The sequence below is a fragment of the Cervus elaphus genome, chromosome 27, assembly GCF_910594005.1.
Source record: "Cervus elaphus chromosome 27, mCerEla1.1, whole genome shotgun sequence".
Classification (NCBI taxonomy): Eukaryota; Metazoa; Chordata; class Mammalia; order Artiodactyla; family Cervidae; genus Cervus; species Cervus elaphus.
In genome coordinates this window covers 46,425,549-46,450,027 of record NC_057841.1, presented here as the reverse complement: position 1 = coordinate 46,450,027, position 24,479 = coordinate 46,425,549, and the positions used below count along the sequence as shown (strand labels likewise).

At 38.2% G+C, this 24,479-nt stretch overlaps 1 protein-coding gene across 3 annotated transcripts in view; it reads right to left on the bottom strand.

Annotated features, from left to right (window-relative positions):
- Window positions 1-316: 316 nt before the first annotated feature.
- RNMT (RNA guanine-7 methyltransferase) overlaps window positions 317-24,479 on the bottom strand; it is a 30,191-nt gene continuing 6,028 nt past the window's right edge. The window contains exons 1-11 of one of the 3 annotated variants that reach the window (XM_043888912.1): window positions 24,313-24,477; window positions 19,174-19,625; window positions 16,890-17,025; window positions 14,140-14,265; window positions 11,481-11,596; window positions 10,241-10,422; window positions 9,597-9,761; window positions 6,086-6,203; window positions 4,766-4,867; window positions 3,706-3,739; window positions 317-641 (exon numbers count right to left, since the gene is read on the bottom strand). In XM_043888912.1, coding sequence (XP_043744847.1) covers window positions 604-641; window positions 3,706-3,739; window positions 4,766-4,867; window positions 6,086-6,203; window positions 9,597-9,761; window positions 10,241-10,422; window positions 11,481-11,596; window positions 14,140-14,265; window positions 16,890-17,025; window positions 19,174-19,584 — 1,428 coding nt within the window. In that variant the 5' untranslated portion in view covers window positions 19,585-19,625; window positions 24,313-24,477 and the 3' untranslated portion in view covers window positions 317-603. Of the gene's footprint in view, window positions 642-3,705; window positions 3,740-4,765; window positions 4,868-6,085; window positions 6,204-9,596; window positions 9,762-10,240; window positions 10,423-11,480; window positions 11,597-14,139; window positions 14,266-16,889; window positions 17,026-19,173; window positions 19,626-23,557; window positions 23,614-24,312; window positions 24,478-24,479 lie in introns of those variants that run through there. The other 2 variants (XM_043888914.1, XM_043888913.1) reach the window with 2 other exon arrangements.

Below are 24,479 nucleotides of genomic sequence, written 5' to 3'. Positions count from 1 at the left end.
AGAACTCAGTCATGTTAGCAAATGAACTAGTTGCTATTTAAAATGAAATTTAATAACTGGCTATAATCCTAAGTTAAAGTTAATTAACTTTTATCACCATGTAAATTTTAGTTTTAAACTTATACTGAACACTGACATTCAGCTGTACAGACAGCAATTATTTTAATCCTGAAAAACACTAACAAAACTTTGGAAATGAGCACACATCCCTGTGAATTAGTACACTCCCACCAATTCTACAACTGCAAAAGTTTAATACTGTAAATAAACACTGGACGAAGCAGAGCACTGGTGAAAGAACTCAGGCTTTAACACGTCATTTTATAATTTTTATGAGCTACGGGAGTGGAAGCAAATGGAATTCTTAGAACGTTAAAAATAGATTTTTAAAGACAAAGGTCCCATCTCATTCTTATATACACACACAAAGTTCATCTGTCACAGACAGCAAAAGTTCCATTTATACACTGACGTTTCCAGCAGCATCCTGCCCACTGAGAATAGTTACATTTAATAAGGGTGTCAGATCTATGGAAGGTAGACCGTTCAAATCTGTATAAGACAGAACACAGTTGTTTTGGTGCCACTGCACGTGTGATGTGCTCATTGCTGCTTCTCAAATGCAAAAACCAAGTAAATACCTAAAAAGAAAACAAATAAAATTAGAGGTTGGTTTCTCATATCCTCAGGGCAACAGTCTTGGTCTCATTCATAATTTGGTGAAAATTCTCAAGCAGCTTTTGAAAGAAAGTTCCATTATTTATTTCTAAGAGTTCTTCAATAATTGTGAGTCATAGTTAGGTAGATACAAGATCATATCTATTTATGTGAAAACAAATATCCACCTACTGTAATACTCTGACATCAAAGCCATGGAGTAATCCAACTTAACAGCTCTAAAATCCCTACTGACAGTTTGAGGAGAAAAAAGTATAAAATGAAAACTGGAAACTTTATGATTTAATTATTTTTACCTGGAATAACTACACTACTGTGAGTGCAGGGGTACTCTTAAGTTTGCTACTTGGGGGTAGGTGAACCCTAAAAAAAACTGTAAAGGAATATAACGTGTACATTGAAGTTCATCCAATTACTCAGCTGCAGTGCTAAGGGCATGGTAAAAAAAAGTGGGCCAAGGCTACCTGATGACTCACGACCCGTGAAGAGACACACCCAGCCTCAAGAGCATGCTCCCTGAAACCAGGCCTCCTGCTCCACATGCGTTCACTCAGACATCCAAATGCACCTGTAGCTCCTCATCCTGAATCACTGAGGTTCAAACGTATCTTCTTCTAAGAGACTGACAGACGTTACAGTTATGAAAACAACAGAGATGACAAAGTCTCGATATCACAAGAATGTTCAGGATGTTCACTAGGACATTCAACCAGCAAGTCAAGATAAGAAGCCATGTGACAAGGAAGCCTTGCCCCTTGGGTCAACTGTGGAACAGGTGACAGATGAAGGATGGCAGACCAAGTAAGGGCCTCCCAATCCTCAAGCTCTCTGCCCCCCAATCCAGTCTGCACAGAAGCACCAATGCAGTCTCCCATAACAGTCTCTCTGACCCATGCTGCTCTTTACTCCTCATCTACTACCTCCCGAGCCTTTTAGGAGAAATGAAAGATGGCTGGCAGCAAAGCAGACAGACTGGCAGAAAACAGGCAGAGTGATCATCAACACTGTAAATTCCTCTAGAGGGTCAGATAGCGGAGCAACCTAAAGCTCTCACGAGCAAGTCCTGAGGCTCAGGACAGTTCAGCATCAGAGCCTGCCCTGCACTCCAAGTGTTCTCTCTACAACCAACCCTGCCAAACCCAGCCCAAACACTTCTGCACCTACTGCAGGTAATCTGGCAGTCCTGAGCTGCTCTGACGTAGGGTCACTGAAAACTAATGCCCGATTTCAGATCAGCAATGAGTAACTTTCTCTCTTTTCTAACTCAAAAATTCTGGAAGTCTCACTAATTATATATAAAATGCCTTCTGTGCCAGCATTTCAATTGGGATTTAAACAAACAAAACCTGAACCACTTCTGATTTGTCAGCAACACATTTAAAGCATCTTCTAGAGGAATAGCAAGCTCTGGAAATACGAGCTCAATGATTAGATCAGTAGGAGTTTAAAATACAGCTTCTCAGACTGTGGCACAACCCAAAGCCCTCTAGGTTGTAAGAGTGTAACTCGTTACAGACAGGACGGCCCTGACACGCTGATCCTGGCTGCCCTGTGGCCACTGCTCCTTTCTTATTGCTCTTCTCATCTCTAACCCCCATCTTCTTCAACTGTCTGGAGGCATCTAATTCATCTGCATAGTATCACTAAAGTCCACATTTAGTATAAAAAAACAGTCCTGATCTGCAGCCAGCACCACCACCACGACCTTTGCCCAAGGTTATCCTGCTGTACCGCCCTTTGGCAGTGACAGGCCAGCTAAGGCAGCTGCGAATCTGCACTCCAGGGAAGCCAAAGAAATGTGTCCGTTTCTGCACACATTCCCACATTCAACAGAGATGATGTCTCTAATGTCTTCCAATCCCATTTCTACTACAGGAAACAATATTCTGAGACAAACAAGCTCAAAGTGTTAGCCCTTGTCTTCCCTTTTCCTTTCTTTCCATTCAGCAAGTCTCAACACTCTTCCTTTCACGTGGGCTTCTGTGAGGCGAAGGCTGCGAGTGTGAAGCACCTGGATTAGCTCTCTGACCTTAGCCAAGCTATCTGCCTGATTATCTGTGAAAAGAAGACATGATTAACAGTAGTCTACTCATGAAGCTGTGAGGATGGAATGAGGCATAACACATGAAAGCTTCCAACAGCGACCAGGCCCAGGCTAAACATTCCATAACACCATCTGTTATTATTTTCCAATTTCTATAGTTTTCACTGAGCACTCCTTCATCTGTTTTCCTCATTATAGGAACTTCAGTGTGTGGAACAATTTGCCTAGAAGTCACTTATTTATGTTTCTTCCACTGTGCAGCAGAGAGGTAGTAATTTTTTTTGTATCCCCCAAAGCCCTTTCATAGATCTTTATGTAACTCAATATTCAAAGTATTCATCTCTGATTACCTCTGATTTTCTCTTCAATATAATCAACAAATACATAAGCGAAGAATGGGAACTACCTTCTAAGTCCTCAGGGTGACCATATGCAGCACCACCATCACTCCGGCAGGGAGGCTCTGGGACCTTGAGAACTGGCTGGGCTCTAACTGCTCATCCAGAGACGAGTGCCTCACTCCAGAATGCCTCCACATCATGGTTGTTCCCAACCGCACATCCTCCGAGACATCCTGCTCAGTGCTGCTTAACTGAACATCTTAGCATTTACTAAGCCTTCACTGTCAACATCAGAGAGGCCACAAAAAAGTGAAACACAAGGAAGTGGTCCATAAGCCAAAATTCCCAACAGAAATGTGAGGTAAAGATGTAAAATACAGATGGCTTTGCAGTAACGAGCAGACAATGGAAATATTTAAGAACGCTCAAAGTTTACGTTAAGGAACACCCTGCATATGCTTTCTTTTGGCACTGAACAGCCTTGCAAGACAAGGGGAACTAAACATTTATAGGAATTTTGTGTGAACACAATCATCCCCTCACAATCTGTGTCAGAAAAATTTCTAAAGTCTTCCAATTTTAACAATCACTTTGAAGCAATCTTTGCAAATGTCAGTAAATCTACACTGACGATATACTCACTTGTAGCTTCCCATTCTGATTTACTTAAGGTCCCCTAAAATTTAAAAAAATAAGGAAGAAAATTTCAGATTGAATATAGAAGTACACGTCTACTTATTTTTCAATAATGGTCAGAGGTGCCCCAAAACCCTAACTTCATTATAAATATACATACAATTTACTGTTAATATTTCTGTGATCTGAATATAAAATAAATCAATGAGATTAACTCTTAATGCCATCTTCTTATCACTTTTGTGCTCCTGCCAATTCTCTAAACCACTGATTCTCAATCAAAGGGTGAATCTGCATAAACAGGGTATTCATTTGTAACTGGAAAAAGTACTGAGCTTACATTTTTAACTTGGGAGATAAAAGGCCTATCTTGAAACATCAAATAATACTGCAGGAGGGAATAGGACTTTTGTGTTTTTACAAAGGAAATCACAAAGTATCTACCATACAAAGGAAATAAACTGCATTTAGTAACATACTTGCTATTTTGCAAAGACACTGAGTAACAAGATACAGTGACAAGTCTAATAACTAAGGAAATGAAGAAGTGATAAATATTGAAGAAGTGATAAATAAACATCAATACTATAAGATGTCAGCAAAAATGTGTTACACAAATATCTATAATTTCTATTGATAACAAAGTCACAGCTACAACTAGTAATACCACTATGGTTGTGGAGCATTCATAATTAAGGAAAATGTGAACTTCCACATAGAAGTCTGTGAAGATGTAATTTTTCCCCATCTAAGTTCAAGCCCCTGAATTATATCTATGGAACACTGCTAGTCAGAAGTGTCCAGGCTAAGATACAATGATACAGCAAGAGAACTCTCAAGCCAAGCCAAGAACATTCCTCCCATCCTTACTCTCTCAAATACTGCACCACATTTCTCAGCATTAAAGTACATTTTATTCAGTATTCTACAATTATAAAGTCATAACTTAGGAGAAACAGGCTAAAGTATATCTGATTTATAAGTCAGTGAACCCAAGTATTGTAAACCAGTGAAATAATTTAAGTTTCCATTTTTCTATAAGACTTGTTAAAGAATGAAACCTTACCAAAGGTAGCTTCACTTGACCGTTCTTCATGTACTTCACGGCATGTTCATAGTCACCCACCTTCTCAGAGGCAAGTCTGGAATTCTCGTTTGCAGGATATGGCTAAGGAATCAAGGGAAATTCCTAGTTGAGTCGTTACATTGAAATTTATAATTCAGAATGATACACCCTAAATCACTGAAATGAGATAATAATCTTTAAGTATTACTTCAGAAATAAAAACTACACATACTTTTGAAATATAAAAAAAAGGAATGGAGGGAATCCTCTCTGAACAAAGCAGCTGCTGTGGTCAACAACGAGCACGGCCGGAGCACCTACAATTACAGAGTGTCACAGAGGGACTGAATGTGTCCTGAACTGCCACCAAGACCACTTGGCAGCAAACACCTGTATCTCCGTGACTCCCGGGCAAAGGTTTTTCCTGCCACAACTCAACTCTGAAGGAAGTTATCAACAGAAGAGTTAAACATTCATCTGAATGTTACAGTGACTTAACTGCCACGGAAGTACGAACGGCAACTGGAAATAATACAAATAAAATGTTCAGTCAACAGAACCTTGGGAGTTTCAGAAGAGAAGGAAAACATCTAGCCTCCAATATAGATCGTCTCCACAATTACAAAGAATATGGAGAAGGGTCTCAAAAAAATGCTGTGTTTTTAAAGATATGGTGACCAAATTTCTGATATTCAAATTACTTCAAGCATTATTTTTAATCCATTTTAAGTATTAGGTTGGTGCAAACGTAATTGCAGTTTCAGACCGTGAATTTTAAATCATTATAACTAGGCTCAAACACATCTTTATTAATCAAAAAACCATTTTGGAACCATTACAATCAACACATTTTTGCCAATGAAAAATAAATTTGCTTATTCCTGTAGTGTAAAAATTCATGCTTCATGAGACAAGTGCTCGGGCCTGGTGCACTGGGAAGACCCAGAGGAATCGGGTGGAGAGGGAGGTGGGAGGGGGGATCGGGATGGGGAATACGTGTAAATCTATGGCTGATTCATATCAATGTATGACAAAACCCACTGAAATGTTGTGAAGTAATTAGCCTCCAACTAATAAAAAAAAAAATAAAAAATAAAAAAAAAAATTCATGCTTCAGATACAGAGCAGCCCCAAATGCCGACAGTCCTGACAGCCAGTGTTAAAGCTCTGTCCTAGGTGCTGAACAGTCTAGCACTGGCACCAGTTATCTGTGCAATTTATATAAATACTGAGTGTGTCCATGGCCTTGAAAGGAATCTCAGAAACAACCAAACAAGTCTGTGATAACCTGCGATTTTTATACAATTTCTAAATACTCACCTCCAGGGCCTGCATTCGTTTTAACAGCATTTTATTTTCATTGTTCTTAATCTTTTCCTCATAGAACTCCAGAAATGTTTTTTTGTAGACTAATTTCATATTGTACTTCTTTGCCATTCTGTCCAAAAAAGATTCTTTCATGAAAAGGCTTCCAAAATATTTGTAATTCTTTACGCAACAGTAACATCTTCTGGGCTTAACTAAAAACCTTACAAATTCACAAGAGGACCATGCAAAATAAGTGAAGGGCAACACCCTAGTGACCTGAAGGAAACATGCAGTTAGATCTCCCTGGGTCACAGGGAACTCCAGTAACCTAACAAACAGGCCAGGAAGTGAAATGAAAATATTCCCTTTCATCTACTGGATTCCCTGGCAAGACAAACTATTAATTTTTATCCTACATCTTGAACTGCGTCTCCACAGTATGTTTTCTACAGGTCTCTTCCCAAATTCTGGATGTCACGGTTCTGAAGACAGTGGCCCAGATCCCTGCTCAATGTCACTCCCTGATGTACACAGCTTGCCAGCAGCGGTGGCAGCTCAGTCCTGGCTTTTGTCACATTCACTCCATGTTCTCTAGAAATCTCCACCAGGATGATCCCAGGCGTGCAGGGCTGAATCCCACCAGCCTGTTCTCCTGCCAGTCTTTGCTATTTCAGTAAACCATCTAATGCTCCTTGCCAGCCCACCCTGTGCCCAGCGTTCAGCACGCCACTGCATCCTCTCCATTAACCTGCAAAACGTACTTGGAACAGGCCCACTTCCAGTCCCGACACTGGCCACCAGCCTGCTCTTTCACCACCACCATTCAATGTGGTACCACTTCGTTTGCTTGTTTCCCTGCTTTTATTCTTACTCTCCCTCAACCAATTTTCCAACTGCAGTCAGATGATGCTTCATAAGCGCACAGGTCATGTCCTTTTAAAACCCTCGATGGCTCCCCAGCACACTTAGGGCAAAACTGGCCAACTAGACACCCTTTAGATGTTGAGTTAGATATCACTTTCTCCCTTAGATGTCACTTTCTCCCAGTGGCTTCCTCAAGTCTAATTAGGTCTATCTTTCCCACCTCAATTGCCAAAGCAGATTACTACACATCTGTAGACAACAAAAGGGAACCTGAGGATGATTTCAAGCAGCAGATAAAAGAGGACAGGAGGAAGAGGAAAAACCCTGAAAGGGGACCCCTGAGGTGACGGATGAGGGGACAGAGTGAAGGGAACATCAGAGGGCTGTTCAGCTTTGCACGCAAGGGCCGCGTGTACAGCAGGAGTCCCTGCCACTTGCATCAGACCCCTTGAGAAGACAACACAAGTCAATATAAAGCCTCTTCTATTCCAGGCATTCATTTTCTATCAAAAAATATCCAAAATAAACCTTTACAAGGGAAACCGAGCTTTACATCTACAAATATAATTACAAAGAACAGAGACTCAATCTGACCGATTTGAATAGGTCTGCATATGAAAGCTAACAAGACAGCAAAGGCAGCTTGGATCCCTATGCATTTTCAGATCATCTCTCTGAACGAATACCTATCTCAATAAATAATTTATAAAAATTTGAAAATTAAAGTGACAATTTACTACTTGATATGTTTATCATCATTAACAATACAAACAGAAAAGATTGCTAATGTTTGCTTAGCCATTTAAAAAAAAAACAAACACTTTTGTTTCATTCTTTATCTTTTGGGGTATACTCAAATCACCAACTGTCAACCAAAAGCACCAAGCTAACATACCAAACATATAAAATAACATACTAAAAACGTTTTAATTTCCCCAAAGTTTGCTAATTATAAGGAAAATGTGATACAAATTTTTTAACTTTCATTTTATAAATTGTGCATACTATTTTCCATGTTTAATCACATGCTACTTCATTTTCTTATTTTCTTTCATTTTCTTCATTTTCATTTTCTTTAAAAGTTTTATACACTGTAGAACTCCTGAAACTCCTACACCCATAATTTTACAAGCTGACTGAGACACAATTCAAATAAATAATCACCATCTAAAAATAAGCAAAAGAATAAAGCTCATCCTTTTCCTCAGTTAATGAAGGCTTTGTTTTAAAAAGAAGAAAAAATAAAAAGAAGGAAATACACTTTGGTCAGCTGTGACATGGCCCACATATAACTTGACTCTTCCATACCTCCTCTCCGGGAAACCCCCAAGACCAAGGTGTCTCATTATGCCTTGGTGCCCTACCTGTATAGCCTGAAACCTCAGCTTTCCCTGGGCCTATGGTTTGCCAGGACTCCCAGGAATTCAGGTTCATGAATACATTCCTGAATCAGGATTTTACTATCACCACTGCCATGAGTCATAGTTTCATAAGCTATAGTGAAATATAAAACAACTTTTAATATACCTATTCGTGTCAAAAGGGGGATCCCTACTTTGAGACGACTAATTTCAGTTACCCAAGTACCAGTAGTTACTTAAAAACAAATCTTTGTGGAGAAGGAAATGGCAACCCACTCCAGTATTCTTGCCTGGAAAAGTCGATGGACAGAGGAGCCTGGCGGGCTGCAGTCCATGGGGTTACATGACTGAGCATGTGTACACAAGGGTGGAGGGAGATGGGTTGGTAGCAATAAAGTGGTAGAACTAAAAAAAAAAGGGAAAAAAAAATGCTATTTTAATCATGCTAGCTAAAACTACATAGTAATTAATAAGTGCCAGGCTCCATTCTAAACACTTTTCACACAGTAATTCGTTTAGTCCTCATAGAATGTAATGAGGTAGGTAGTATGATCATTTCACGGTCCAGATGAGGAGACTGAGGCACAAGCGGTTATGTAACCTGCCTAAGTCACATCACTTAGGAACATTTCAGAGTCTTGATTCTGACCCAGACGTCTGACTCCAAGTACATGCTCTTAAGCATTTTACTATTTCTTATCACAAAATACCAAAAACAAGTCTGCCCAGTTGAGGCCCTTGGGAAGAAGCTGAGTATAAAAACAAAAAAAAAACAAATCTTTGCTATTTCTAGTTGTCAGTTATTTCATGCCACAAGTTGTACGCAACAGGCCCCTTTTCTTGCCTACAGGATAAAACAGTTTCAGGAATAAAAGAAACTAAATGAATAAGCCTGTAAGTGACCTATGGCACCAACCGTTGAGTCTTAGTTTTGTCATTATTCAGGCTATACTTCTTAAGATCCCACTTAAAATAAGAGACAAATAGAAATACTGATTTTTCCCCCTTTACCTTCATTCTTACGCAAAAAGAGAATGTGCTATGTGCTAACTCACTTCAGTCGTGTCTGACTCTTTGTGACCCCATGGACTGTAGTCTGCCAGGCTCCTCTGTCCATGGGATTCTCCAGGCAAGAACACTGGAGTAGCTTACCATGCTCTCTTCCAGGGGAATCTTCCTGACCCAGAGATCAAACCCTCAACTTTAACATCTACTGCATTGGCAGGTGAGTTCTTTACCACTAGACCCACCTGGGAAGCCCCCAAATGAGAATAGTAACAGATGAATGACATTCTTACTCATTTAGCAATGGAAAATAGACCAAGAATTCAGGGACATCCACAACACCTTCCAAGTTGAAGTCATATTTGCAGCCAAATAAAGGATAATCTCCTTTCTTCTGAAATTTCACAGTATATATTTCATTTCCAAATGATTCTGTTTCTGAAGCTTCAAGGCGTCTTCTGTAAGTTATCCCCCCCCCCAAAAAAAGTCAAATCTATTATTAGGTCAAATTTATTTTGATCAGATTAAATATGGGGAGGAATACACATGATGCAATTTGTAGCTGTGAAGTGGGTCTGAGCTACTTTTAAGAAGCAATATGCTAAAATATCATTAACAATATCACTAACAAAATTATGCTAGAAGTAGGCTTCATTATCATGACAGCTGGTTAAGTCTCATCTGATCTGGAGTTTATCTAGCAATACCACCTCTGGCTTTTTGGCTCAATGCAACATCACTCCCCAACTAATACACAAAAATGTTTTAAAGGTTCATCTGTAAGTTTGAGTTTTTAACTTAAAACCAAATTAACTACACAAATACATCATCAAAGTGCTCAGCCCTTCTATGAACTCTATTTCTGATAAACATCTGCTGCTCTAAAATAAGCTTAATTTTTAATATTTTATAAACCACAATATATGAAAGTACTTACATCAATTCAAAGCTATTGGGAGTGGTACCAATAAAATAGCCTCCAGGGCTCAGTCTTTCACACGCATTTCTGAGCATGACGTCAGCCTGCTCATAGGACTCAAATGAGTAATGACAGACAAACTGACAACTGCAGATGTCAAAGCACATTTCTCGGTCACGAAACTTATCAGTCAGGAGTTCCTGAGACAAATTATAATGGGTCAAGATTTTGAAGTTGGCTGCAACATAATTAGTGAATTTCTAATATTAGGATCCCTAAAATAAAAGTTGACATGCCCTCCAACCAACCTGTCCTCTATCATTATGTATCTTAAGGATCATAATAAAAATGTTCTTTCTGGTTCAAGAGAATTTGATTCCCACTTTCAGAGTAATTTCAAAAACTAGAGATTCTGGAATCATACTAAAAATACATCAAACAAACATGACATTTAAAGGAATTGATTCTTTAATTGGCTTTACTGGAAAACTAAAGTAAAATGATGTTGACCTATATACTTGGGTTTATGAAAAACACAAAGCCAGCCTTTGAGACATTTTTTTATTTTTTAGGTTTTGCCATGCAGCTAACAGGCTCTTAATTCCCCAATCAGGGATTGAACCTGGGCTACAGCAGTGAAAGTGCCAAATCCTAATCACCGGACTGCCAGAGAACTCCCTGGGAAATTCTGAAAAATGCAAAATGTTTTTTAAAGGTTTCTAACTTTCTAGCAGTATACTATTACCTCTTTCCACCTTCACAACTGCCAACAAAATGTGTAGTTAAAGGTATCTATAATAATTTAAAGAGCTAACAAGTCAGAAAAGAGAGATAAAGTTCAAGGGGGAGATTTTCAGCATTTCAAGTGCCTCTGTAGTCTTGAACTTCAGCTGTCAAAGAGATCCAGAAATAGGTGTCACCAGACTGTGACATGCTGAGAAGCTGGCCAAACAAATTACAGGGTAAACAAAACCTAAGCGCAGATCTATTTCAAAATATGAGAAAACAGTGTCCAAACAGAAAAGCAACAAACTATTTCCAAAGTAAAAGTATTAAAAGCTAAAAATTACCAGAAGAATTTTCGGTGGGTCATTTAAGGAAATGTATCATTAATGGAATTTCTAGCTGAAATAAAAAATGCATGTCCTAAGAATTTTAATGTTTCAAAGCACATTTTTAAAAAATGAGCTGATTTTTAAAACAAATCACTTATTAAAACTAAAAATATAAAAAGACATACTTCTAAAAAAACACATACCTTTGAACAATCAGCAGTTATAAATTCTGCACTGAAAATATACTCATTATCACGACAACGATTTTTCATGTCCTCATACCGCTGCTGACACTGTCTGACAGAAACATCAGCGATATCTGGAAGGGGAAGGGGCATCAGTGACGTCAGCAGAGGTCCACAGAGTTACATAAGAAACACAAAACTGGCACAATTTAGATTTCATCTCAACTGTTAAACTCTGGCAAGAAATCTAGCCTTAGAAAAGCAAAAAGGTTCTATTTCCTTCAAAACAAGGGAGAAGAAAGTCTTCTGTACCAATGCAAATGACCACTATTTTTCAGAATGAATTAAACACTTTCTCAATAAGTACTGACAACAGAGAAGTTCTATCACGATTTTTAAATGCTTATTCAAAGTTTAAAGCAGAAAGTTTAGATTCCAATTTGAATTATAAAACCTAACTCTGTACACTCAGCTCTTTATATTTTCCTAATTCAATGCTATTTCTTTTTTTCCGTGTTGAGACTTGCACTGCAGGTACAGAAGCACCAGTGGATGCTGCTGTTCAGTCGCTCAGTCCTGTCTGTTTGCGACCCCATGGACTGCAACACACCAGGCTTCCCTGTCCTTCACCATCTCCTGGAGTTTGCTCAAATTCATATCCACTGAGTCAGTGATGCTATCCAACCATCTCATCCTCTGTCGCCCCCTTCCCCTCTTGCCCTCAATCTTTCCCAGCATCAGAGTCTTTTCCAATGAGTCAGCTCTTTGCATCAGGTGGCCAAAATGTTGGAGCTTCAGCTTCAGCATCAGTCCTTCCAATGAATATTCAGGGTTGACTTCCTTTAGAATTCACTGGTTTGATCTCCTTGCAGTCTAAGTACTAGTCTGGTGGTTCAGTGGTAAAGAATCTGGCTACAGTGCAGGAGACCCAGATTCAAACCCTGGGTCAGGAAGATCCCCTGGAGAAGAGAATAGTTACCCACTCCCATATTCTTGTCTGGAGAATTCCATGGAAAGAGGGGTCTGGTGGGGTGCAATCCATGGAGTTGCAGAGTCGGACATGACTGAGTGACTAACACAAAGAAATAACAGTTGATACCGTGTCATGAATATAAGGTAGGAGCACCAATGATACTGGTAATTCTTGATATATTTTTCACTGCTATAAACCAGCTCAGAAAGAAAAAAAGGGGAAAGGGGGAAGCCAATTTCATTTAGGAATGTTCGTGATAAAGCAGTAAAAATTAATCTTATAAAATCTTCAAAACATTTCTGCTACATAACGAAGTCTATCTGAACAGGACTGGTGTGACTGTTTGCGAGCTGTACTGGCCAATTGTTTCATACAAAAATTGTTTTCACTTGAAGAACCACAGAGAGACAAACTGGTTATTCAGACCTGGTAATCTGGCAGACCTTTTCTTCAAAATGAAAAAAGTGAAAACCACAGATGGTATTTCTTACCAATGATAAACCTGAGCTTTCAACTGAAAACTACAGCTCTGAAAAGACTGCTTCTATCACGATGGGCTGGGTATTGTCCCAATATTAAAAACTTTTCTGATTGATGGTGATATTAAACCAATGTGATTTCTTGATGCCAACTTTTAGAAGATTTGCATAATTTTAGTGAACAAAACCTCACAGGGCAAAGTGCAAGATAGATTTAATGGAGCTTCCCATCAAATAATTCCATTTCACTGCTCATCAAATAACACATCACAACATACTGATGCAGAAACAGGGGTGCAAATTCAGCTGTCTTTTATTATTACAGACTTTAAAAGAAATTGCAAAAATATTTTTAAAATGCTAGTTTTCTCACTAAATTTTATTTGTAATAAATTAAAGCTATTTTTTAAATTGTTGGTTTTAATTTCCATAATCAATAGCTTTAACTACATGCACAAAAGCTTTCTGAGGTCCTTAATCATTTTTAAGAGTGTACTGAGGTCATAAACCAGAAACTGTGAGAAGTGCCGATTTAGGCAACATGACTCCACAGGCAGTGCCATGCGTGTCCATGACTCCAGACGGGAAGGAACATGTCGTCTGCCTGCCCCTCATCCGGGTTAAGACTGACTGGGAGGTTCAGATGCTTGATTAATCCAGTTAAGTTCCTTTCATCTTTTCTCCTAATAGCTTCAGCTATTAATGACTGCAGCTTAGAGCCATTATTTCATCAAGGGTGGAAAAATTTATTCATCATGATTTTTCAATAAACAGGAATTGGTCTTTTCAACCATTTGGTTATGCATGGTTCATATAGGGTTAGAAAAGATAAATACCCTCTGCCTTTGTTTATACATTTCAGAATAACTGAGTAAGTTTCCTTGCTCCCTCCAAGTCTGAACAATGAGATTTTTCCCTTTTATTTCATGTGTTTCAATCCACTATAATTACTGTTTTTTTAATTTAAGAAACTGTCCTATCTGTGACCAGTGAAGCCTTTCCAAGTTTGTGCTTCAAACATGGAGTCCAACATGACTTCAATCATCTGTGGTCTTAACACCATCAGTGAATTCGCATTCCTCGTTTAAAAAACACCTGTCTCATGTGCAGCCCCCAGACATCTCGTGGCACGGTATTTCAGTGTTATGCCCATAATAGATCTTTCTCATTTCCATTTACCTGGATGACCACAAAGCATTCTTTCCCATGTCATTATCTCTCTTACCAGTACAAACTAGCTTGTCAATTCTTCCTTTTTTCCACTTGAGCAAATCTCCACCTTTACCACATCCTAGGTCCAAAACAGTGATGTCACGTTTCTTTTTCTGTCTCACCTTTTCTAAAAATTCCCCTAAAAGAGAGAAATAAGTTATAATTAATGCTCTTCTCCATTTTCACTAAAGCATAAACTGTTACCCTTAATAATCTACTAACTTCTGCATGATGTGTAATATAAACACATTCATTTACGTAATTAATTCATAACCTTTGGGAAATATTTCAAATTTGACTAAGAATTAACTTGACTCTTCTTCAGCATTAAAGAAGAAAGAATATGTCTCTGTTATGTTAGAAACTAAGACAGGTTTTTGAAGGTTATTTTCAGAATTTGATTCAACATTATATAGCAAACATTTTGTCTCTCTCATTTGATTAAACAGAAGTTTAACAGTATAGAAAAGCTGCATGATCTTGGCAGGTCGATAGCAAACATTTTAAATTCTAATTAATACAAGAATACCCAACACTTGTTCCCGGTAAGAGAAAAATTAATTCATAATTTGTTGTAGTTCTCTTTCCAAAGCTAAGTGTTTGGCTTCTTATACACTTAATAAGATGAAAATAATTATGGGATCATGAGAGCGTGACTTTGATAAAAGATGCCAAGCTTACCTCCAAAAGAAACACAAGAACTAGTCAAAAAACTATATAAACCTCTTTACTGTCATCAGAATTCTTAAAACTCTGAAGTAAAAATGGAATCTTTTATCTCAATCTACCAAATCACATTAATAATCAATGGATGATATTAGTAGGTCCCCTACATCAATAGCCAAATGGTTCAAATATCAGTTAAAGGCATATTAATATTCTTAAGACAATGAAATATTCAGCAATTCTAACACTGGATAAAATACTGAATCCTAGATCTACTCTATCTTTAACATTCTGAGCTTAATGCTTTTTACTTCCTATGTAATATTTTGCCTGCTAGAATATTCTATATAAATACTTCTGCTTTCACCGTCCATGGGATTTTTAAGTGATTTCAACAGATGTACAAGTGTTCAATATTTACCTATCTGCTCTGAATCTTAAAAAAAAAAGCATAATATGTAATATGCAAACAGTAGAAAACAGCAAGAATGATAAAACCTCTTTATTTCCACAAAATAAGATTAATGAGGGGAAATCTTCATGAAACATTATTTAAGTTACCTTTATCACATTCAAGCATCACACTCAACTATCACTAGCTATAAACAGCAAGGAAGAGAAAATGAATGGCAAAAAATGGGTGCTGAGAAGACCAAAAAAAAAAGACAGCAAAGGAATCTGGCATAGAGCACATCGATTACAGCAAGACCAGAAAGACAGGTACAGACAGCAAAGCGCCCATTGAGAAAGCTGCTGGAATAGCTGAAGAAGAAACCACCATCAGGAATATGCTGAGAGATACATTTTTGCCTGACATAGTGTTTTTATAATAAAAACTACCTATTTCCCTGTTTATAAAAATAATACAACTAATGATGTGAAAAATACGACTGAATGTTAAAATATTTATTCAATGAATAAATAATGAGTAAGTGACACCTAAGGAAAAATACTCAATAAGTCATCTACATTACTAAGGATGATGAAGAAAGGAAGAAAAAAATTGAGAAATTAGGAATAGGGTCCAAAGATTACTTAATGAGTACAGATTTTAAAATGCCATAATAGTAACCCTAAAAAAAATCTTTTTTTAAAGAGTTTATTCATTTACCCTAGATGACAAGTAACACAGTCAAATAAGCCTTATTTCTGTAATAAAACACGAACATTAAAAACAAAAGTGAGAAAGAAGAATATTAAAATGTATCTGAAATGAGTCTAGTTCCCATTCCTAACACTTTTCAGGATGGAGAATTTATTTTTTAAAATTACTAAAATATTGTCAAAACGAGTAGAAAGTAGTCATAAACGGCACTTTACTCTTTTCAGTTTAACTATGAAAGCATTCTCACTTTTTCTGAGGCTGGCTTTTAAAAAAACAAAACAGAAACCAAAACTGAAAAAGCTTTTTGGGAAAAACTTCAACATTTACTGGCTTTTATAAATCCTCTAATCTCAGGTAAGTGGCTCACTAATATATTTGATACAGAAAGCAATAAATATTTTCAGAATTAAATTTCCTCTACTGACTTCCATTTTAAATTCAAAAATGAGTTTTCATAGACAAAAATGATGTCCAAAAAGCTGAATGTCTTCATCAATCCTCAAAATAAACTTTATTTCTCCCCAGAAGAAAAGAACAAGTTCAATGGACAATCAATACAAATGATGACCTTTACCAACTCATTAAAGGCCCAGAGATAAAATATCATGCCACTGCCCATCTTCTTAACTTAATGGAACCCAAATGTTTCATTCAATAATATAGGATTGCTCCAAAACTACTACAGTAAAACAGATTATTTAATAGCACTAGGTAACCTTAATTCTAAATATAAAAGCACACTGCCTTCTGAAAACCTAAATAACTCAAAATTAATATCTTATATAGTCAACCATTAGTAAATATGAAAACAATTTATCTCAAAGGCCTAATTTCAGTTTTGGCTCCAGTTTTATAAAGCCAAGGTTTGATGATTAAATGAACAGTAACTAAAGACTTTGTCACTTTGTGTATGATTAATCACTTAGGGAGAAAAAAATGAAACATAAGCTGAAATTAAAAATTCAAAACTGTAAATCAAAAAACAAACACACCAATCAGGACACTTTTCATCCAATTATTAAAATTTCTTAGGTAAAAAATTCTACTTTGGCTACGCTTCTCCAAACCAACTTCCTGGAGTTCATTGTAGTGAGCAGCCACTGCTGAGCTGTGTCCTTCTTCCAAGTTCTGAAAATATAAGAATGGCACAAAATTAAGAAGCTGAACATGAAACAAATAAATCTAAAAGAGCATCTGACCTATATATGGATAAAATACTACTGAGATTGGTATATTTCATTAAGCTGGAGTAGAATCACAGAAATTCCACTAATTATAATCACATGAAAGATTTTCCCCTGCTCCCTATTTTAAAAAACATCTCTTAAGAAATTTTCATCTATAGAATTTTGGTGTTAATGTGTTAATAAAACCAGTATATTTCCAGAGTTCTGATTTATTCAGTTCAGTAAATGTCAGTAGTGAATGAAGTTCCTACAAGAAAATAGAATGGAAATAATGTACTTACTATATTATTATAAAATTATTGTGGGCATTACATGAACTAATATTCACAGAGAGATGGGAACGCAACAGTCTACGTTTGGTGTCAGTGATTTCTATTATCTGCTATTAACCTAACTCAAATTTCAACTTGTACTCTCTAAGACCTTAAGCATTCTGCAAAAATGCCAGATAAGTAAAGGGCCTCAGATCCCCCCACTTGCTGTTCAACCAAAGTGTTTCATCTGGTATGTAAAATAGGTAAAAGGTTGAAGATTTTCCTTTGAAAAAAGGTTTCCACTGCTAGTAAAAGTTTGAAAACTATGTTTGTAAGTTTCCATTACAAAGGTTTGCAATCCACCAATGACAAACACCTGGCTTATCTGCCACTTTCTTCCTGAGGAGTGATAACAGAATTTTACTCATTCATTGTGTAGTGCAGACTCCATCTCAGGTCCCATCACAAAATAGTATTCCCAGATGAAAATGATTTGCTATCCCTTGCTTTATAATACTCTTGTTAAATACCAGGCTTTACGTAACTACCCTAATAAGAAGCGGAAAAAACACAGTTTAAGGAATTACATTAAGAAAGAAATGTAAAACTGGGTATCATCTAGAAATTTATCATTTTAAGTGATAATCTCAAATACTTCAGACACAAAAAAGAGATAAACACCTAGTTAAAAAGGAAAAAGGTAAATCATCTGAAACTTACACTGGTCTTTTTGAAAACACCAAGAAAAAAGCAAACTATAAAAACTCTCTTTCTAGTGTTTAGTCAAGATTTCCAAAATAAGAAAATTATCTCATTAGCAGAAGTTTTATCTAAATAAAAGAGAAATGAAAATCAAAAGTACAATGAGGTATCACCTCACACAGGTCAAAATGGCCATTATCAAAAAGTCTACAAATATAAATGCTGGAGAGGGTGTGGCGAAAAGGGAACCCTGTACATTGTTGGTGGGAGTGTGAACTGGTACAACCACTGTGGAGAACAGTATGGAGGTTCCTTAAAAAACTAAAAATAGAGCTCCTATATGATCCAGCAATCCCACTCCTGGGCATGTATCAGAAGAAAACCAGAATTCGAAAAGATACATGATCCCCAATGTTCACTGCAGCACTCTTTACAATAGTAAAGATGGGGAAGCAACCTAAATGTCTACTGACACAAGAATGGGTCAAGAAGATGTACACAATGGAATATTATGCAGCCACAAAAAGACTGAATAATGCCATCTACAGTAATGTGGATGGAGCTAGAGATTATTATACTAAGAGAAATCAGTCAGAGAAAGACAAACATATGATATCACTTAAAGGTGGAATCTAAAAAAAATGATACAACTGAACTCATTTACAACACAGACACAAACTCATAGACTTTGAAAACAAACTTATGGTTACCAAAGGGGAAAGGTAGGGGAAAGGCGGGGGAAGTGGTAAATTAGGACTCTGGGATTAACATATACACACTACTGTATATAAAATAGTCAATCAACAAGGACCTTGCAAGTTCCCTGCTATACAGGGGACTCTACTCAACATTCTGCAATAACCTATACGGGAAAAGAATAGATATATGTATAACTGAATCACGCTGCTGTACACCTGAAACACAATATTGCAAATCAACAATACCCCAATATAAAATAAAAATTAAAAATTTTTTATTTTAAATTAAAAATAAAAAATTTTATTTTTTAAATAAAAATTTAAAAAACAGAACCCTTATTAAAATTATGTTTTTAAAAAAAGGTATTTCATAACTGCTCCACATTTCAATCTGACATATTCTATTATGAATCTTAAAAAATGCATTCAAAATACCTTTTGCTTTTCAGGAACATCTTCAAGTTCTATTTTTCTCCTTTTCTGAGTGCCATCTCCAGTAGGTTCATCTTTTGGAAAACCATCAGTTTCTATTCTTCTTCTCCTTGAAATGCCTTCATCATCACCAGAACCTTTTTCCTCTGGGGCAATTTCAACATCAAGTTTTCTTTTCTTGGGTGGAGTGTCTTCCCCACAACTAGAACTTTCCTTTACAAGATCATCCTCAAACTCCATTTTTCTCTTTTTTGGTGTGTTTACTTGCCCACAAGTAGAAGCCTTTGCAGAAAGATCAGTCCCAGGAGAGGTTGTATTTTCATCAATAATGAATGACTCTGTTTCTGAATCTAATGTTTGTACGTCTTTATGAAAGATTTTTTCATGTTCTTCTGCTTTTGCAGAATTTTCCATTTTTGATTACTTAAATGATGGTCAAACTTCATGAACTGACACTGGAATGGTAAAAATTTGATATTACTTGTAAACATAATGTTGAGACTTTAAAAGCAATTTAAATCAGAAGTTGGCCATTTAATTTCAGTGATCAACTAAGAATTTTAAAAAACTCATTAGAGAATACTGAAAGCAATACTGATATATATTGCATATGAATTTCTAAAAATGCTAATGAAGTACTAATTATAATCCCCAACACTTCCACAATCTAATCCATAAAAGTCACCACTGACATTAAAGCTGACGTAAGTCGTCACAGTAAATGAAGTCAGTTCCATTTCTATCCTGACCCTTACTCTACAGCCTTGGGTCCCAAAATGTGTGCTGGACACGATAACAAATTCATATGGGCACAGCAGGGTATTTTAAAGTTTAATGAAAACCTAGTGATACCTGACACCTGGAAGATAAACCTAGTGATACCTGACACCTGGAAGATATCACAGATACACCATCAAGTAGAGCACAGTTTTAACTGAGTAGCTTGCACTATATTTTTCTTTAAATGACAACAGAACCTTGTGAAGCTAAGACTTTGGTGGTACCACAGAAAATCAATGTAAAACAAGAAATGCAGTTGGTGTCAAATCTAATCTCAAGGCTTGAGAAGTCCAGTACTCAACAGATGTACACATTGCACTACTATGCATTTGTGGTAACTAAGAACTAAACCCTATTTCTTTCAATCTGTGTATTATTTTTTAAAATAAAGTTGTTAGGACACACTTAAATTGTTTGGACTAAACCACTTAGGGAAACTGTTAGGTATTTCTTTTGGCCTAGGGACACTGAAAACCAAGAGCAGGAAAAGTCTGGGACTAGTAAAATCCTTAGTTTGCAATGGATGTTAGAATCAGGCAGAAAGTGAAGAGAGTAGAAAGAAGTTTCAAGACCCAGCCTGCTACCTAAAGACCATTTTTGCTGTTCAGTCGCTAAGTCGTGTCCAACTCTGCAACCCCATGGACAGGCTTCCCTGTCCTTCACCATCTTCCAGAGTTCAAACTCATGTTCATTGAGTAGATGATGCCATCCAACCATCTCATTCTCTGTCATCTCCTTCTCCTCCTGCATCTTTCCCAGCATCAGGGTCTTTTCCAATGAGTGGGCTCTTCACATTAGGTGGTCAAAGTATCGGAGCTTCAGCATCAGTCCTTTCAATGAATATTCAGGGTTGATTTCCTTTAGAAATGACTGGTTTGATTTCCTTGCTGTCCAAGGAACTCTCCAGAGTCTTCTGCAGCACCACAGTTTGAAAGCATCAATTCTTCGCCACTCAGCCTTCTTTATGGTCCAACTTTCACATCTATACACGACTACTGGAAAAATCATAGCTTTGACCAGACGAACCTTTGTCAGCAGAGTGATGTGTCTGCTTTTTAATATGCTGTCTAGGTTTGTTATAGCTTTTCTTCCAAGGAGCAAGTGTCTTTTATTTTTTATTTCCATTTATTTTTATTAGTTGGAGGCTAATTACAATATTGTAGTGGTTTTTGTCAAACATTGACATGAATCAGCCATGGATTTACATGTATTCCCCATCCCGATCCCCCCTCCCACCTCCCTCTCCACCGATTCCTCTGGGTCTTCCCAGTGCACCAGGCCCGAGCACTTGTCTCATGCATCCAGCCTGGGCTGATGATCTGTTTCACCCTAGATAATATACATGTTTCGATGCTGTTCTCTCAAAACATCCCACTCTCGCTTTCTCCCACAGAGTCCAAAATTCTGTTCTGTACATCTGTGTCTCTTTTTCTGTTTTGCATATAGGGTTATCGTTACCATCTTTCTAAATTCCATATATATGCGTTAGTATACTGTATTGGTCTTTATCTTTCTGGTGTGTCTTTTAATTTCATGGCTGCAGTCACCATCTGCAATGATTTTGGAGCCTAAGAAAATAAAGTCTGTCACTGTTTCCATTTTTTCCCCACTTGCCATGAAGTGATGGGACCAGATGTCATGATCTTGGTTTTTTTAATGTTTAGTTTTAAGCCAGCTTTTTCATTCCCCTCTTTCACCTTCATCAAAAGGCTTTTTAGCTTCTCTTTGCTTTCTGCCATTATCAGGGTATCATCTGCATATCTGAGGTTGTTGATATTTCTCCTGGCAATCTTGATTCCAGCTTGTGAGTCACCTAGTCTGGCATTTTGCTTGAGGTACACTGCATAGCAGTTAAATTAGGGTGACAATACAGCCTTGACGTACTCATGTTCCAATTTTGACCCAGTCCATTGTTCATGTCCAGTTTTAACTGTTGCTTCTTGACCTGCACACAGGTTTCTTGAAAGGCAGGTAAGGTAGCCTGGTATTCCCATCTCTTTAAGAATTTTCCAGTTTGTTTCGATCCACACAGTCAAAGGCTTTAACCTAGTCAATAAAGCAGAAGTAGGTATTTTTCCAGAATTCTCTTGCTTTTTTCTATGATCCAATGGATGTTGGCAATTTGATCTCTGGCTCCTTTGCCTTTTCAATTCAGCTTGTACATCTGGAAGTTCTCGGTTCACAAACTGTTGAAGCCTAGCCTGAAGGACTTTGAGTACTACTTTGCTAGCATGTGAGTAGCAACTGAGCAGTAGTTTGAACATTCTTTCACATTGCCATTCTTTGGGACTGGAATGAAAACTGACCTTTTTCAGTCCTGTGGCCACTGCTGAGTTTTCCAAATTTGCTGGCATATTGAGGGCAACACTTTAACAGCATCATCTTTTAAAGAGCTCAGCTGGAATTCCATCACCTCCACTAGCTTTGTCCCTAGTAATGCTTCCCTAAGGCCTATCTGACTTCATGCTCCAGGATGTCTGGCTTTAGGTTAGTAACCACATCACTGTGGTTATCTGAGTCATTAACATCTTTTTTATACAGTTCTGTGTATTCTTGCCACTTCTTTTTAATTAGGTGCCTCTGCTACGTCCTTACCGTTTCTGTCCTTTACTGTGCCCATCTTTCCATGAAGTGTTCCCTTGGAATCTCTAATTTTCTTGAAGAGATCTCTAGTCTTTCCCATTCTATTGTCTTCCTCTATTTCTTTGTTCACTTCCGAAGGTTTTCTTATCTCTCCTTACTATTGTTTGGGACACTGTATTCAGTTAGGTACATCTTTCCCTTTCTCCTTTGCTTTTCGCTTCTCTTCTTTTTTCAGCTATTTGTAAGGCCTCTGTTTAGTCTCTTTCAAACGTTCTCACGCTTGTGTATGAAACAGGAGGGGAAAAAATAAATGAGCTATTTACTGGACAAGAATTTATTAAGCCACTCAACAAGTTCAGTGAAGTACTACAGAGAAGCTCAATAAGGCACTGTGTGAATTAGTCCTCAAGAAGTTGTTTCCCCCAGGACCCCTGGCTTTTTTTTTTTTTTTTGCAGGGAGTAGGGGCTACTCTCTAGTTGTGGTTGACCGGCTTCTCATTGCAGTGGCTTCTCTTGTTGTGGAGCATGGGCTTCTGGGTGCCCAGGCTTCAGTAGCTGAGGCATATGGGCTCATCAGTTTTGGTTCCCTGGCTCCAGAGTACAGGCTCAATAGTTGTGGCACAGGGGCTTAGCCACTTTATGGTATGACAGATATTCCCAGATCAGGGATGGAACTCATGTCTCCTGCATTGGCAAGCGAATTCTTTACCACTGAGCCACCAGGGAAGGCCAGTCTTCAAGAAGTTTACAATTGACACAACACTTAACATGTTAGGCTGAATTAGTCAAACCAGAAAAGAAAAAGTCGGAAAATTAGTGAGATTCCGCAAATTCAGAACCTGAAAGTTACGAAGTGTTCCATATAAAGAAACAGAATAAGAAATAAATTTGTTTAATGGAATGGGTAAAAACAAGACACTCTAAATCAGGAAGGGTTTCAAAGGCTATTAACTTTCACTATCCAAAGTAACAAAATATCAGTAACTGTCAAAATAAGAATTGAATCAAAGAGGAAAAAACTTACCCAGAAATGCAGTTTTCTAAATAACTGTTTAAAATGATTATCGAGTAATCATTTTCCTAATAAGGAAATAAAATTGGCTTTAATTTCAAATAAAACGATGTAACTTTTCCCTAGCTAATGTAATATCTAAATTCACCATTGAGAATAAAAGTTAATTTATATTTATCTGAGACATTTCCACCAATGAAACGTCCCACAGACAATTCGGTCAGAATAAATGACAGATTTCCAAACGACCCCACAGATGGATAAGACTGAGCGTGAGAGTCCAAGCTGAGTAATGAGTTAGGTCCCGACACAAGAGGGTTGCCTCTCGGAACCCTCAGGGAAGGACTGGGCCGACAGGTACAAGAAGGCGCATAAACGACCAAACCTGCATCTTGGTGATCTGCGAAGCAGTCACACCCGAGGTTTCTCAGGAATCACCCGGCCGAGGGCTGGAACTCAAGCAGGTGAGCTCCACGCCGGACCCACCGGTGGGGCGGTGGTGTCCTCGGGCCCGAGGACGCACTGAGCCGCCCCGGCGCGGCCCGGCTGAGGTTCCGGTCCACCACGCAAAGCAGGCGGCCGGCCGCTCTGACAGACGGCCGGGCCTGAAGCGGCTCTCGGACCTCTAGAACCCGGGCTGGCTCCGAGCAGAGGCGCGTCAGCACCCGCCGAAGCGGCACAGCCAGTGGTTGGAATGCCCATTCCACCCCAGCAGCCACGGCTACACACAAAGAAGACGGAGCCCAGCGCTGCGACCCCACACTTACCTTCCAGCCATCCGCGACTCTGTTTGCGGAAGCGGCGCCACGCCACGCGCGCGCTATGACGCCACTTCCGGAGAGCGCGGGTCGCTTGGCCCGGAATCCCGAGTCCCGGCGTGCCGCGCGCGGCGTGCGGAGGGCGACGGCTCGAAGGGACGCAAGAACCTGGTTGG